Raw genomic sequence first — 15817 nt, forward strand, 5'->3', positions numbered from 1 at the left:
CACATGCAAATTTTTTGAAGTAATTTAAAACGAAATTCATGTAATTTTCAGACAACCATCTTAACATGGGGATTTAGAACATTCACAAAGTTGTGCAACCACCACTCTAGTTACAAAGACTTGTATCACTCCAAAGCAAAATTCCTCAAAAAAATCTTCTTTGAAAATTATTTTAAATGAAATACCTGATCATTTTACCTCTTCCTATTGTGGAATACATTTCTAAATTAAGGTGATGCTATCACTCAATTTTTAATGATTAAAAAGATGCTTTTACTTGTTCTGTTTCCAAATTGAGATCTCTGAGCTCATATTCAATTGTAGTGCTTAATTTAGTAATTTCCTGAATTTGATTTCCATTTAGTCTCATGCTTCAAAAATGATACGACAGTTAACTTTTACCTAGATAATAAATCCTGCCTTTTTCAGTCAAGAAAAATCTAAGCAAATTAGTTGATATCAAAGGGCACATTTTGTTATAGTAATCATATTTTTGTCATATCCTGGAAATAACAAAATAAATGAGGTAAAGATTATAATTTGAATATGAAGTTTCACAAGGTTTTTCTGAAATAACTTATAAATGATACTATATACTTAGTTCAACACTTTCAAATCTTAAGGCACAACAGGTCAAATTACAAAAAGAAATATCGATAAATCTGTCTAAGAACTTTTCTTAACATTTGTATTCATTTGTATTTTTCTTAACATTTGCATTCATTTTAATTTGACTGATTCATACAAGAACCCAGAGAAGTAGGACAAAAATCATCTCTATTCTGTAAGTAAGACAACTAAAGTTAACAGAGATTATGTTTTATATTTATACAATAAAACCGCCAAGTCACTGAGACTTGTTAGTTAAAAACAATAAAATACATATTTAAATCATTTTTCCAAAGCAATATAAATATTTGAAAATTTGAACAGTTAATATTCTAACAGGCTTGGTAAAAAATAGCTATTTTTATATCTTAATCAGTAGTACCCATAATCAGTTTCATTTTAGTTAAAAAAGAAAGAATTAAAGCAGTAAGAATTCATTTATCAGGTAAGAGTATTTCATAGTAAACTCTTGTAAAATAGCATATATTTGAGTCTGTAGTATATTTATTATCTATATTTGAGTCTGTAGTATTTTTAATTCATGTATAAATTTTTTCTAAACAATTAAAAATGAAATATTTAAAATTAATTTTATAAAGCAATCTGATCTACCATGTCAGTGCTCAAAAGCACAAGGTCTTTCAAAAAATGTATGCCTCACATATAAATATTTATTCAATTGTAAAATTTAATTCTGTTAATGTTATGCCTGCTGTCAAAAACTTTTTCCTAAGCATTTAAACAACTATGTTTATAGCATTTTTACAAACAGATTTAAGAAAGGAGCAGGAATGATTATCTAAAAAGATTAACCTGCATAGTGGTGGGAATTGAACAATTCTTCTCTGGGCATTCACCCAATATAACCTCACCAAAGTTTCAGCAAAATTTATGCATGTCAATAAATAAATAAATGAATACATACATACATACATACATACATAAAGAGCCAGGGATTTAGCTCAGTGGCATAAGTGCCTGCCTGGCAAGTACAAGGTCATGAGTTCAATCCCCGGTACCAAAAAAAAAAAAAAAAAAAGAATGAACACAGAGCGCTACATATGCCAGCCAAGTGTTCCACCACTGAGCTAAATCCTCAACCCTCGAGATTTGTTTTTAACTGAGAAGGGTAATTCAAAGGTATGGTTTTGAACTTCTCATTACTTTCTCTTTATCTACCTCTTAATTTGCATATATGATAAAGAGCATTTCTTGTATAAGAGAAACCATGCAATATATAAGCTTGTGTGTCTAACTTTACTTAACATTATGTTCTCAAGTTGCATCTATCTGCCTGTAATTGCTATTTTTAAACACATTTTTTGAGGCAGGGTATCACTATGTAGTTCAAGCTGGCCTTGAACTCACTTACATAGCCCAGGCTGGTTGTGAACTCACAACAATCCCATTGCCTCATGTGTTAGGGCAGAAGGTATGCCACCATGCCTGGTTTGAATGCCTTTTCATGCCAAAGTAATATTTCATTATATGTAAATACATTCTTCTCTTTTAAGATTATGGTACATAGTATATTAACCATTATTATTCTCTATTTGTTATGAAATTTAAAAAATTGAAATGTATTTTTAAAATACCTACCTGCATTATATTAAAAAACATTTGAAAAAGTTTGGCCTGTGCTAATAGCAAATACAAACTCATTAGCATCAATTTCTAGTTGGTGGCCATTACCTGGTAGTTTAAAAGATTTTACTGAAGAATAGTTACAATGTTAAAACAATGAAACAAAGAATAGAAGGAAGGAAACACATCTGGTAGTGTCAGATAATGTCACTCGAAATCTTACTGGACTGAATGAAGGAGACTTAAAAACTTCTGCAGCACGAGGGTCTAAGAAAGGTATGTGAGGCACATTAGCAAGGCAACATGAAATGATTTGTGTTGCCCACTGCCCAGTTTGTATCTGTTTTGGGGAAAATTAGAGTTGTGTATCCAAAGCTGTCAATCTGGCACCTTTCACAAGTACTATATTCCCTTAAAGTAAAACAAATTAAAATTTGTAATTCAAGAGTTTAAAAATTAAAACTGCTGCTGAAGCAACTTTAAATATATGATATAAACAAAAATAAGCAAGAAAAGTAAAATATTACTGATACTTCTAAATTTTAAACTTCCTTGAAATGACTAATTTCATATCTTTATGAGGTTTAAGCCAGTCAGTTTAGGTACTCTGTACTTTATAGGTAAACAATTATATTTTAAATTTCTTCAGTGTCAAGTGTTCAAAGTTGTCAGTCTTCTATTTATCTCAATATTCAAAGTTTTATAAAATTATTGATTTATAACAGATTCTGCATGCACTCAATGTTATGTCCTAAAATGTCTTAGAAGGCCAACTAGAAAAATACAGGGAAAAGCTATGTTCATAATTATCAGAAATGAATAAACAAAACAAATTTCCCATTTATGTATCATACCTGCAATTGGCCATTTAATGAGCTCAAATCTTCTGCTTTCTTTTCTAAGGACTGAACCCAGACTTTTCTTTTTTGTCGGCACCTTGAAGCTGCAGCTCTATTTCGTTCTAGAAACTTTCTCCTTTTTTCATCAGGATCTTCATTAGCTGCTCTTCTTCGACGACCACTTGTATTTTGGGTTTGTGGAGTTGTATGAGCTGGAGAAGCCTATAATAGACACAGGTGTTATATCTAATGAGTGCATTAACACAGACAGTAAAGAGTATCAAAGAAAGAGAGCTACTGACCATATTTTCTAAGTCTTATTGAACAGATCAGTATTTTGGAACATGAGAATCACTCTGGTTTAACTCTTTCCCTAAAATAAACGAGCTGATTGTAACAAAATTCTCAGGGATGCAGTGCTACAAGTGAATGCATTCTCTAAGTTATGTATAATATTTTCACTTATGTATAAGTAATATAAAAATCTGAAAATACAGTAAGTAATCAAATACGTATCTTGTATCTTTCCAAATGTACTTAAAATAATTTTCTAATTAAATTCATGATAGGAAACCATGTTTTCAATGATATTTTTGAAATAAAATACATCTCACATCAAATCTGTCAACTTTCTTTGGAAACACCAGTTTTTCTAAAAGTAAGGAAGTACAATAAGTATATACTTTGTGTAGTTTTGAAATTTAGTCTTTTTCTAAAGGTCAGGTTTTTATAATTATGCTCATTTTCCTGGTAGGGAGAGTCCTACAAGAGGCCTGATTTTCATTTTAATTATTTATATATTTTTCAGTCAAATTTTATTGGTACATTTTAGATATACACAATGATCATAATTTGTGTATGATACATGTACATGATACAACTTCTTTTTCCCCATTCCCTACCTTCCCCTTCAATCTCTCCTCCCTTCCCCATTTATAAAAGCTTTGCTTCCATTTTTTTCTTCCCTTCTCAGTCTTTTTTCACTTTTCTCTGCTTTCCTTTCCCCCTCCCTCCTCCCTAGCTCCCCTCCCATTTAAACATTTTTTTCCTATTCACAATACCTATTGTACATTTTTGGTCCTTATTTATACTTTCAGTTTCTCACATCAGAGAAACAATGCAGTATTTACATATGTGTGTCCATTTTATTTCACCTAATGGTATGATCTCTAGAAATGTCACAAGCGTATCCTTCTTTATGACAGAGTAGTACTCCATTGTATAAAATAAACTCTACATCTTCTTTATTCATTCACCAGTTGATAGCATTTGGACTATCTCCAAGATTTGGCTATTACAAGTTAAGCCATTATAAACATGGGTGTGCATATATCTCTGTGGTACAATGGGCTTAGTTCTTTCATAAAGAAACCAAGGAGGGAATAGCTTGGTCGAACGGAACCTCTAGTTCTAGTTTTCTGAGGAATCTCCACACCGATTTCCACAGTGGTTGTACCAGTCTACATTCCAACAGTGCAGAAGGTTCCCATTTTCCCACATACTTGCTGGCATCTGTTATTAGTTGGTAACAGTCATTCATTCTGGAAGATGAGAATTCTGGAGATGGAATCTCAGCATTGTTTTAAATTTGCAACTCTCAAACAACCAGTTATGTTGAACATTTTTTCATATATTTATTTGCTGTTTATACTTTCTCATCTAAGAAGTGTGCATTCATCTCAGATGCTCATTTTCGGATTGAATCTTTCAATTTTGGGGTCTAATTTTTTTGAGTTCTTTACATGTTCTTGACAGTAATCATTTGTTTGAGGAACAACTGGCAAAATTTTTTTCCCACACTGTGGGTGGTCTCTTCACTCTGCTGTTGTTTTCTCTTACTGTGCATACATTTACCTTTTCTTTTAACTACCAACTAAAGTTGTTTAGTGGATAACGACTATAACTACAATCCATTTTATCTCAAATTTATAAAGATAAAATATACTTAAATACCTTTGCATATGTGGCAATCTAAAACTGTTTACCTGTGTTTAATTGGAAAGTTTTGCTTTTTAATGCCAATACTTCAAATAGACAACATAAAAGATATAAAGTTCTGAAACATTTAATGGAAACACAGTAACCTTTTCTTATAGAAATAAAGAATAGACAAAAAGAAATATCAACCATGATAGGGACTCAAAGAGATAAGTGACAAAGGTTCCTAGTGTAACTAGCTGCTATAAAACATGCCTAGTCTTTTGGTAATATTTCACAAATTTTAATTCAAAAGTAATTTGATTTATGTTAATAGTATTTACACAGATATATACATGCACATGTGTGAATATCTATTTCTCTGCAAGAGTTCTGATTACCTACAAATAGGATATTTATAAAAATAAAAAGAGGAATAATATTTTACATTGAGTGAGCAAATATTAAAATCAGAAACAAAAATTACTAAAGGAAAAGCATGTCTCTTTGAAATATCTAGAACAGTAGTTATGTAATACACTTTAATGTATATTGTATATTAATGTACATCATTACAGGAAACAGGAAAACCCACAATAACTTAAAAAAAAGAGAGAGATCCAAAAAAGATTCTTTACAAAGATATTGGTTTTGCTACTTGAAAAAGTAAGTTATGTGTATTTCTGAAGAATACAAATTATTATTGTCTGTAACACAAAACATAACTTACAGGTCATACAGGAGCCCAGTTTACATCTCAGTAAGGGAAGTATCTTTAATAGTTGTAATTTGTTTTATAATAAGTTCATGTTTTGTGACAATAATTAAAAGAACAAAACTCTGTACCCTCTTCAATATAAGGTTCTAATATTTTTCTAATTATACAAAAAAAAAATTTCCCAAGAGGATAAAGTTTCAACTCTGAAGTTCCTCCATCACAGCCCAGGGCGGGGGGCAGGATTTACACATGCCTGTAATCCCAGCACTCGGGAGACTGAAGCAGGAGAATCACTGCAAGTTTGAGGCCAGCCTGGGCTACAAATTGAGTTCAAGGCCAGCCTGAACTACATATGAAACTGTTTAAAAAAAGAATAAACAAACACACAGAGTTCCTCAATCAAGAAATATGGGATGAAGTACATTTCTCAAAGCTGTTTTATTTTCACTGTACTAGAATAGAAATACCAGTTTCTTTAAAAATTATGGTGCCATGTCAGATCAATATACATATGAATACCTACAGAAACATTTATAGGGAGCTATGTGTGATGGTATAGGCCTATATTCCCAGAACTCAGGGAGGCTGAGGATAGATCTGCTTGTCTGCAGCCTAGACAATTTAGCAAAACCGTGTCTCAATAAATAAAAAATAAGGGCTGGGGATTTAGCTCAGTGGCGGACGTGCCTGCCTGGCAAGTATGAGGTCGAGTTCAGTCCCCAGTACTGGGGGGGAAAAAATGTAGAGGATGTGGCACAGTGTGAAGGCTTTGGGTTCAAATTCTCCAGTACAAAAATAGAGAAACTCCCCCAAACCAAAAACATCAAATCCCCAAAATTACAGGTATCCCCACACAGTAATCATTGACATATTATTTTTATTTATTTTTGTAACATTTACATACTGATCTACTTTTTTAAAGCTTGATATAGTTTTGGTTTGCAAACCTTTTTTTTTGAGGGGTGGGCTAATGGTGGTGCTGGGGTTCAAATTCAGGGCCTTGTACATTGCTAGGCAAGTACTCTACCACTGAGCTACATCCTCAGTCCAAAGATTTTGATAGAGTTTTAGAAAAATATGACCAGAAATATTTTTCTTCAAAGTATATACAGAAGTCATTAATGCTACATTGTATTTGTCTTTTTAAGGAAGACAAGAGTGATGAATGAGAAAAACAACACACTTACCGGAGTTTCTGTAGTGGATGTGGCTGGCTGTTGTAAAGACTGTGGGCGAGATTCTTCTGATTGAGTCCTAACCAATCCACTACCATGACTTTTGACAGTATCACCATTGGTAACTGGAGGATGTTGCTGGGTCAAAGCAGCTTTTAATCTCTGAAATGCAAGCAACATTTAAAAAAGTTTCTTGCTTCACACCCAAAACTAATTTTCCACATACTCTTTGCTAGCCAAAAATACCTTGTTTGTTAAGGAACATATAAACACATTTGGCTTTAACATTACTTTCCATTTTATTTCATTGTGTTTTTATAAATATCAGTTTGACAAACAATAGGATGTTCACAAAACTTTCTCATTGTCTAGTGCTACTAGAAGATTCTATACTTTGCTGTTATCAATTCTGAGAAAAAATTAAAAATAAAAATACTGTTAACCGAAAGTTTGTTAAAACATGTAACACAAGTTAATCGTCATGGATGATTTCACACCTATTCCCCATTATCCAATTCCAACCAGTTCCACCAGGTTCTGCCTAGATTCTAAGGCCAAAATCTCTTCCACATTGAGTCTATCTGATTTCTGTCTATAGGCCTGGTGCAGCAGTTACTTGAACAATGACCTGATATTGTATTGTTTGGAGAGTGTGGCTTTATACTTCCTTCTAAAATCTATAGGTATGTTCACCTACTATAGGTTTTCTCTGATAGATCTAGCCCATTCACTATGTTCTATTTTGCCAGTTAACTGAATTAAACTTGACTGACTTTCAGAGTACGATAGATCTAGTGTTAGAGTGACACCCTGTCCTAGACATGTATGGGTATACCTTTTAATAAAGACATAATTTGAAGAAAGCTCATTAATCTATAGCAAAAATTATGAAATCTGACTAATGACTCTCTTTATTTTCTAATCAGATATAAGAGTGGAGTTTGTATTTCTTTTCTGAGACAGGGTCTCACTACGTAGTTCAGACTGGCTTCAGATTCCCAGTGATCCTCCTGAGCTTACAGGCATATACTATCACAGTTGGCTGTTTATATTTCTTTTAAAGTCTGGTCTGTTGATTACAGTAACACACACATTTACTAACTGACAAAGTAAGGTTCTTAAAGGTAATTTTATTGTTATGATCTGAAAATATGAAGCAATTAACACAAAATCATGATGTATTATTGCAGTGAAGAAAAGGATTTCAAAGCAGGGTATCATGATGCATACCTGTACTGCCAGTGCTCAGGAGGCTGAGGCAGAAGGACCACCATGGGTTTGACTGGGGCCAGTCTGACCTCCATAGAGAATGGCTAGCCTAAACTACATAGTGAGATCTTGTCTCAAAAATGGACTTCAAGGATTTGGGATCTAAGGCTATTATTGCTGATGCTGCTTTTGGTAACTGAGATGTACTTTTTAAGTCCAAAATAAGTTTTATTAATAATATCAGCCAGATATTTGTAATATCTGGCTGTAATATTACATTTTCTTAACGCCCATACTCAGGTATGCATATGGAGGTAGAGAACCCCTCCTACTACCTCCTGCTCCTTGAAAACTGTGTTGCAGTCTATTCAGTACTTCTCAAATGTACAAGTAAATGTCTAGGGTGTGTTTAAAAAAACATATATTTTTGGCAGTTTTTTTTCTTCTTTCCTTGTGTAGGAAAAAAAAGGATGGGCATGAGACAAGAGCTTCTGAAAATGTCCCAAATGACTCTAATAACAACTGCTTTCATTTACTGTAAGAACAATCTAGGCTGGCTGTGGAGGCACATGCCTATAGGCCCTAAATTTGGGAGGCTGAGGCTGTAGGATTGCCATGAGTTTGAAGTCAGCCTGAACTAGAGAGAGAGAACTTAACTCAATAAACAAAAAAATGTGATAATTTCACACCTATTCAAAATTAAGTCATTTCTTTATTTTCATTTATGCGTATCTTCTGTTCATCAGTCATTATTTCAACTGAGGCAATAATCATACCCAGATGTGTCAGGGAATACTTTTACTTTACTCTTAATCCTTATAGATTCTGGCTATGATTTTTAAAATGAAGTCAATAGTAAAAAAAAAAAAAAAAAAAAGTTTTACTGAGGTGTAAATTATATAGCAAATTTACTTTTTAAGTGTGTAGTTCTATGAGTTCAACAGGCACATATATGCATCCAACCTTATCCACAATGAAGATACGAAACAGTTTTATACCCAAAGTCCTTTCTAAACATATTCTCCTGCCACTCATAGTACAAGATAACCATGATCTGTTTTCTGATTCCAAGAATTTTGTATTGTCCAGAATTATTGTATCAGTGAAAGCACACAGCATATATCCCTTTTAATCTAGTTTCTTTTCCTTTGCATAATGGATGTGAGATTCACTTGGGCCACTGCTATCAGCAGCTCTTAAACGTGTTTTTAATTGGATAGTATCCAATGAAACTAGTGATTTGCTCAAGTCACACAACCTTAAACTAGTTCAAATGCTAGATCTGAATCCTGTTCTCTTTAATTTTAAAGTGCACATTTTTTCCATGTTGTAGAAAAAACATTTTTTTTTTGGTTCCAGGGATCGAACTCATGACCATGCACTTGCCAGGCAGCTGTTTGTGCTGCTGAGCTAAATCCCTGGCCCATGGCATCATATTGTATACAGTACACAAAGAAAGGGCAAGAAAGATAATCTGAGACTGACTATGTGGTTTAATAATTCAAGACAAGCCCTAAGGATTAAGACTGCCAAGCCTTGTCACCCAGGATGCGGCATTTCCTCTCTCCCCATTCCTACAGACATTCTTTATGTATTATAAAAAGCACAATACATGTGAAGTCCTAGTATCTTCACTGATTAGTGAAGACTCCATTATACCTCATGTATAATGGAGTCTCATGCAACCAAGAAAACGCTTTATACTTAGAACATTTTAACCTCAAACTGTCAGTAACTTTGAACAAATCATTATTGTTGCTATTGCTGTTATCATTATGATGGTACTGGGGATTGAACTCAGTAACAGGAGGATCTTCACACTGTTCTATCTTCAGTTCTTTCATTTTGATTTTTTGAGACAGGATCTTATTAAGTTATCCAGACTGGGCTTAAACTGGCCTCCCAAGAGTGCTGGGGTTACAAATCATTAGTTTTTGAATGCTGTTTTCTTTACCTGGAAATTAGGACTAACTTTGCCATCTGTAAGAATTGAAGTAAAAATTAAATACCACGCAAAAATGACTCGGTAAGAGGATTTCTCAAACATCAAATTTCCTTATTGTTTTAAGAATAGCTATTGAGGTACCTATGTTTTCAGAATGAGGGAAACATTTGGGAAGATGCCAAAAAGATCAGGAGAATTTATGTATTTTTGAAGTGAACTTAGGGATCATCTTAAGAATTACCTGGCCACATATTTTATATTTAAATTATATCCAAGCCTATATTATATACTGCATTATTCAGAATCCAAACAAGATTCGGAGTTCATTTTGTTTTCTAAACAATCAGAAATAATTATATTAGTAGCAATGATGTAAGAGATTAGTATGCTAATAGCTAATGGATTAAAGCTGAAGTAGATGGATTAAAACTGAAGTGAGATGAAAGAACAAAACAGTAATGGACTGGAATCAGAAATAATTAGGGAAATGATCAAGAACTAAAACTAGAAAAAATCAAAGTAAGAAAAAGCGCAGGTCATATAAACACAACAAAGGAGGAACGTGTGGAGGAAATAGCTGGCCTGCATATGTATATCTTTTATAAATAGGTCACACATCAAAATATAGCAAACAGTCTACAGTGCTAAATTGGAGCTTTGCATATGTATTGCTACAAGTTGAGCTCTGAAGCTCAGTAAATTATACATTGGTAACACATTTTAAATTCCTTAGGTAGAAAACATTATAGAATTAAAGAGCATTTAAAGTTTTATAGTGAAGAGCTCAACTCTTAGAATTAATGAAATACAGTAACAGCACATAGGGGAGTCTGAAGTACATAAACATCACTCTCTTGAATAATCTTTAGTAGGGCAAGTAACTACCTTATAGAGCACTTAAAAGCAACATCAGTATTCATTCATTATCCTCCCTTAACTGCCCTAGGGTATACAGTACACATCCAGTGAGGAAGCACTAATGTTTGCTCCATGCTGTTACATTGATTACAATGGGTCTGATTTGGAAAGTGTGCCACTGGGTATCAAATGTAAGATTTTTAAGGATTAATACTGATGCAGCTATTAAATATCATTCATATAAATTTTACAATTAATAAAGGATATCCATAATCCATCCTACATATTTGTTAGGGGTATTTTTTCCTTTTATCTTTCTTTCTTTCTTGTTTTTGTTTAGACAGGGTCTCACATGGTAGTGTAGGCTGGCCTCAAACTCATGGTGATTCTCCTGCCCCAGCTTTCCAAGCACTGAGATTACAGGCATGTGCCACCATGCTCAGCTGTTAGAAGTACTGTAAAGAAGGTCAAACACCTTGGTTCCAAAAATTAAAGAAAACAAATATAAATGAACTTCATTTTACACAAAAATTATGCAGTTAGCAGAGGTAACGGAAATTAGCCCAACCACCATCTTACATATAAGCTTTCCAGAGTAAATTTACTTTTCAAAATTACATAGAGTAAATTAGTAGCAGAGAAAAAAACTTCAAATTCTTCTGTTGACTCTTGGTTCACCGAATATACTTTAAAAAAAAGCTGTGCCATATTAGAATTTCAGAATATGAAGTTTTCTAAGTACATTATCAATCAACTAAGTATCAGATATTGGTCATTCCATTATGAAGATCGAAATTTCAATAAGAGAAACAATAAAGATTAATTATTCAGGGACATAAAGGCTAAGCACTTGGAAAAATTAAGTAAGATTTAAAAGGCCTATAATCTCTAATATGTACAATAAAACTCAAGCATAATTTATTTTTAAAGTAAAGGCAATACTGCTTAAAAGAAACTAAAATAACTTTATTATGTTTCTAAGAAAATTAGCGTTCCAATATTTAGTTTTCAGTGATGGATAGTTCTATTAGTATGTTAAGTCTTTTCGTAGAGCATTTGACAACTAATGAAAGGGTGAGTAAGTTTGTTGCAACCAATTTGATTTCATTTTGCCAACATGATTTACTGAAAATAATTTGTTATTCAAGTTCTTTGTGTATGTTGTACCCTTGAAAGTAAATTTTATCACATCTGTCAGAACTTGGTAGGAGCAAACTACTCTATCATAGTTCAAAGAAAAAAGATAATGTTCTGTAGAAACAATTTATGAAAAAGTCAGATCCATATTTCATATGTGCCACAAAAGCTCATCAGAGTAATAACCCTCCTTCTCCTGGGTGTTATCCTACCATCTGCTGCTCTATTACTTATCTTTATTTTGCAACTAATTAACAGCATAATCTTCTACATTCAGCAAGTTAATTATCATTATTGTGGTCTTTGCAGCATCATCAGTCCTCATGCAGTCTTGTCTCCCACCCCTAGAGAAAACAGGAAAATGAAGTGGGGTGGGAGAGGGTCTGCTTCTTTGGTGTAGGCTCATTAGGTGTAGGCTGATTAGCTTGGCATGCAGAGGCAGGTCAGGAGAATTCTGCTGAACATGAGGTTCCATGCAGGGCCCAACCAAGTTAATGGAGGTTTCTGAACATTTGCCAAGATGCCCTCTGTCAGCTCTTAGCAGAAACCCCCTGCAGAAAACCTACTGGCTACCCACTGTGTGCCAAGGTATTTCTCAGTTTGTCACATAAAGGAATTGTTCTCAAGGGTTTTACTTAAATACTTTAGTAAACATTTTTAAGACTCCTAAATGATTAGCATTTTCTTAATTCAGAAGTTACTCTATGATCACAAATATTACATAAGAAAGTGTTTTTATTAGAATAGTACAGATAGCAAATATCTATAGTTTATGTGCTTAATGACAAAATGCCCAAACTTAAGATTGATCAGATTTACTGTAATTTTGTAATCTTGGGAATTTTTCTATAGTGTTAGAAAATATTAGACAATATTTGTAAGTCCTTACTCTCATTTTTCTTACCACACTGTTAAAAAGACTTTCCCACACCATTATTTTCCAAAGAATTAAAATATCTGTCTGTAAGCACTAAGCATCTGAAAATCAGAAAGTTACAAAAGTATCCTTGGCTATATTTAATAAAAAATATTGTTTCTCTTTAATTGTAGTCTACTACATTCTTGTATGTTTCATCCCTGCCATTTGTCTTATTTAACCACATATCATGTTAGCAGAACCATCATTGGTAAAATCACCCCTAGAGAGATTTAGAATGCTAGTGTTTAAATATCTGTAAATATATACAAATATGTATAAATAACCTACAGCTACCAACACAAGAATTAAAACATCCAACCAAATAATTTAAGAAGATAGTGAGGACTTCAGACGATGAACAGTAAGAATGAATTAACATTGCATATGAATTTAAGGGTTGTGAGGGAGAACCACACATTTGGAGAGCATAGACGTGGAATTCTATTTTCGAGGCAAGAATCAAGTCCTGTCTCGATTATCTATTTAGTAAGTAGGAAACCTGTATGTACTGCATTGTGAAATCAAACTCAATTTTCTTTAGTTGCTGTAACAGAATTATTTATTAGGGCTGGGCATGATGGCACATGGCTATAATCCCAGTTACTTGGGAGGCTGACATAGAGGATCACAAGTTTGGGGCCAGCCTCAATGATTTAGAAAGAACCAGTTTTCTTTTTCTTCTTTGTTTTTTGAGACATGATCTTGTGTGTAATTTAGACTGGCCATGAATTCACTATGTAGTCTAGGCTAGCTTCAAACTCACAGCAATCCTCCTGCCTCAGCTTCCGACGTGCTAGGATTACCGATGTGTGCCATATGCCCAGTGAGACCTTGTTTCAAAAAAGGGTTGAGGATATAGTTCAGTGCACCAAGTTAAATCTACAGTTGTATAAGAAAAAAAATTATTTATTTGCTAAATCTTTCCAACCTAACAAACTAATGACACTGACACTTCAAACTTAGAAGTTGTGCAAGTTATACTTGTACAAACTTAGAAGTTGATATTTTATGTTCTATAAATGTCTAAAATAATTTGTTACACCACGAAACAGGTTAGCCCTGGATTTAAAGTATTGAATCTACAGATTAATTTAGTCCGATGATTTTATTGTAAGTGTTAAGACAGGGGAGGGAAGTCTTTTTGAGACAGGCTCACTATGTAGCCCAGGCTGGTCTCCAATGGTCTTGCAATGATCCTCTTGCCTTAGCTTCCTGAGTGCTGCAATTACGTATCAATATACTCTTCACTAAGGCTCTAAATAATACAGAGATATTTAAGAAAACCATGTCTTACCCTATTTATAAATTTAAACTATTAAAGCACTGAGGATGTTTGTTATACAACTGAGGTAATTATAGAGAAAAGATATACATTTTATAAATGCATTTTAGCATGTTTTAGAGATTGTTTTAATTAAGTCTTTCAAAAGCAATCATTACATAATTATATTTGTAAATTGCCTTAAAAATTATTTCAGTTTGGAAACTTTAATAAATCCAGAATTGTTTGGAAAACCAGTCTCCGGAAAATCACTTTTGTGTACAGAAGTCACCATCACTGTCATCAGAAAAAAAATCTAAATACTTTATAATTCTCAAAATTTAAGTATTTGATTCATGCCTGTTGAGTTTCTTAGTACTTGAAAAAGGTTAAATAAATGACAATGGTTAGAAATGGTTGTTTAATGATGTTGAACATATGACTAGGAATTATCAAATGATTTGTTTTTCCTAAGATTAATTTTGTACATAAAACATAATATAGTTGATAAGAATATCTCAATACTGAAATTCCTAAGTCAAAAAGATACTACATAATGTTTACTTAAGGAAAATAAGGAAAACAAATTAACTTTATAAACATATAAGAGGGTCTACCTCAGTGGTGTAGCACTTGGCTGGCACGTGTCAGGCACTGGGCTCAATACTGAGCACAAAGGAAAAAGAGAACTATATGAACAAAACTGAGGAATAAAATAAAGCAATGCACAAAGAAAAACATTTCAACTAACCATAATTCCCTTAGTATTTGAGGTAATTGATATTTAAAATTTCATATTACCAATTCATATTACTTGAACAGTAAAACAGTATCTATTATTTTCACAAACGAACCAAAATGAACAGCTATGTTCTACGAGAAAATGGAAATATATGCAAATACATAAAGATGATTAAATTTCCAAACACAATATAATTAAAATAAAAATCAACAAGATGAAAAGTCCCCAAATATTTGGAAATTATATAATAGAGTATGGTTTTTAAAAACCCATCAAAGAAATAAAAATTATTATTAGTGAAAATATGGCACACCAAAGTTTATTAATAAAAGCAAATTTTAAAATTCTATATTAAAGCAAAAATTAAATCAGCAATTTAAGTTTCTACTTGAAAAAGTTAAGATAGTTGGGCATGGTGGTACATGACTGTAATCCCAGCCTGAGACAGAAAAAAGTTTAAACAATACGGCAAGTTCTTAGACTCAAAACAGAAGAATAAAAACTGTCTAGGGATAAAGCTCAGTGCTCCCTGGGTTCAATTCCCAATACTCCCAATCCCTAGAGAAGCATTTAAAGGATCAAGCAAAAAATATATAATCATAACCCCCTCCAAAAACAAACAAACAAACAAAACACACAGGCAAGCTAGAGACTCAAAAAAATTTCTCCATGCAATAATAAAAGTAATACAATTATTGGCAGAGACTTCATAAAGTCTGGCCAAAAGGACAAATGCAAATTAAAACCAAAAGAAAGTGTTATACACTCCTGGAATGTCTACAATTTAAAAGAAAAAAATTAAATATTGGTAAGAATACAAATGTTGTTAAGAATATGGAAACAGAATTCTGGAGGGAATGTAAACTCTTGGAGAAGTTTAAAAATTTCTTGTAAAGTTAAATGT

General features: G+C 32.9%; 1 protein-coding gene across 1 annotated transcript in view; it reads right to left on the bottom strand.

Annotated features, from left to right (window-relative positions):
- Positions 1 to 15817, bottom strand: part of Atf2 (activating transcription factor 2) — an 80177-nt gene that overhangs the window by 13196 nt on the left and 51164 nt on the right. Inside the window, exons 11-12 of the mRNA XM_003478579.5 lie at positions 6855 to 7004; positions 3048 to 3254 (exon numbers count right to left, since the gene is read on the bottom strand). Coding sequence (XP_003478627.3) covers positions 3048 to 3254; positions 6855 to 7004 — 357 coding nt within the window. The remainder of the gene's footprint in view (positions 1 to 3047; positions 3255 to 6854; positions 7005 to 15817) is intronic.

Source organism: Cavia porcellus, unplaced genomic scaffold (genome assembly GCF_034190915.1).
Source record: "Cavia porcellus strain 051 isolate PalLab524CR breed Dunkin Hartley unplaced genomic scaffold, mCavPor4.1 scaffold_12, whole genome shotgun sequence".
Taxonomy (NCBI): Eukaryota; Metazoa; Chordata; class Mammalia; order Rodentia; family Caviidae; genus Cavia; species Cavia porcellus.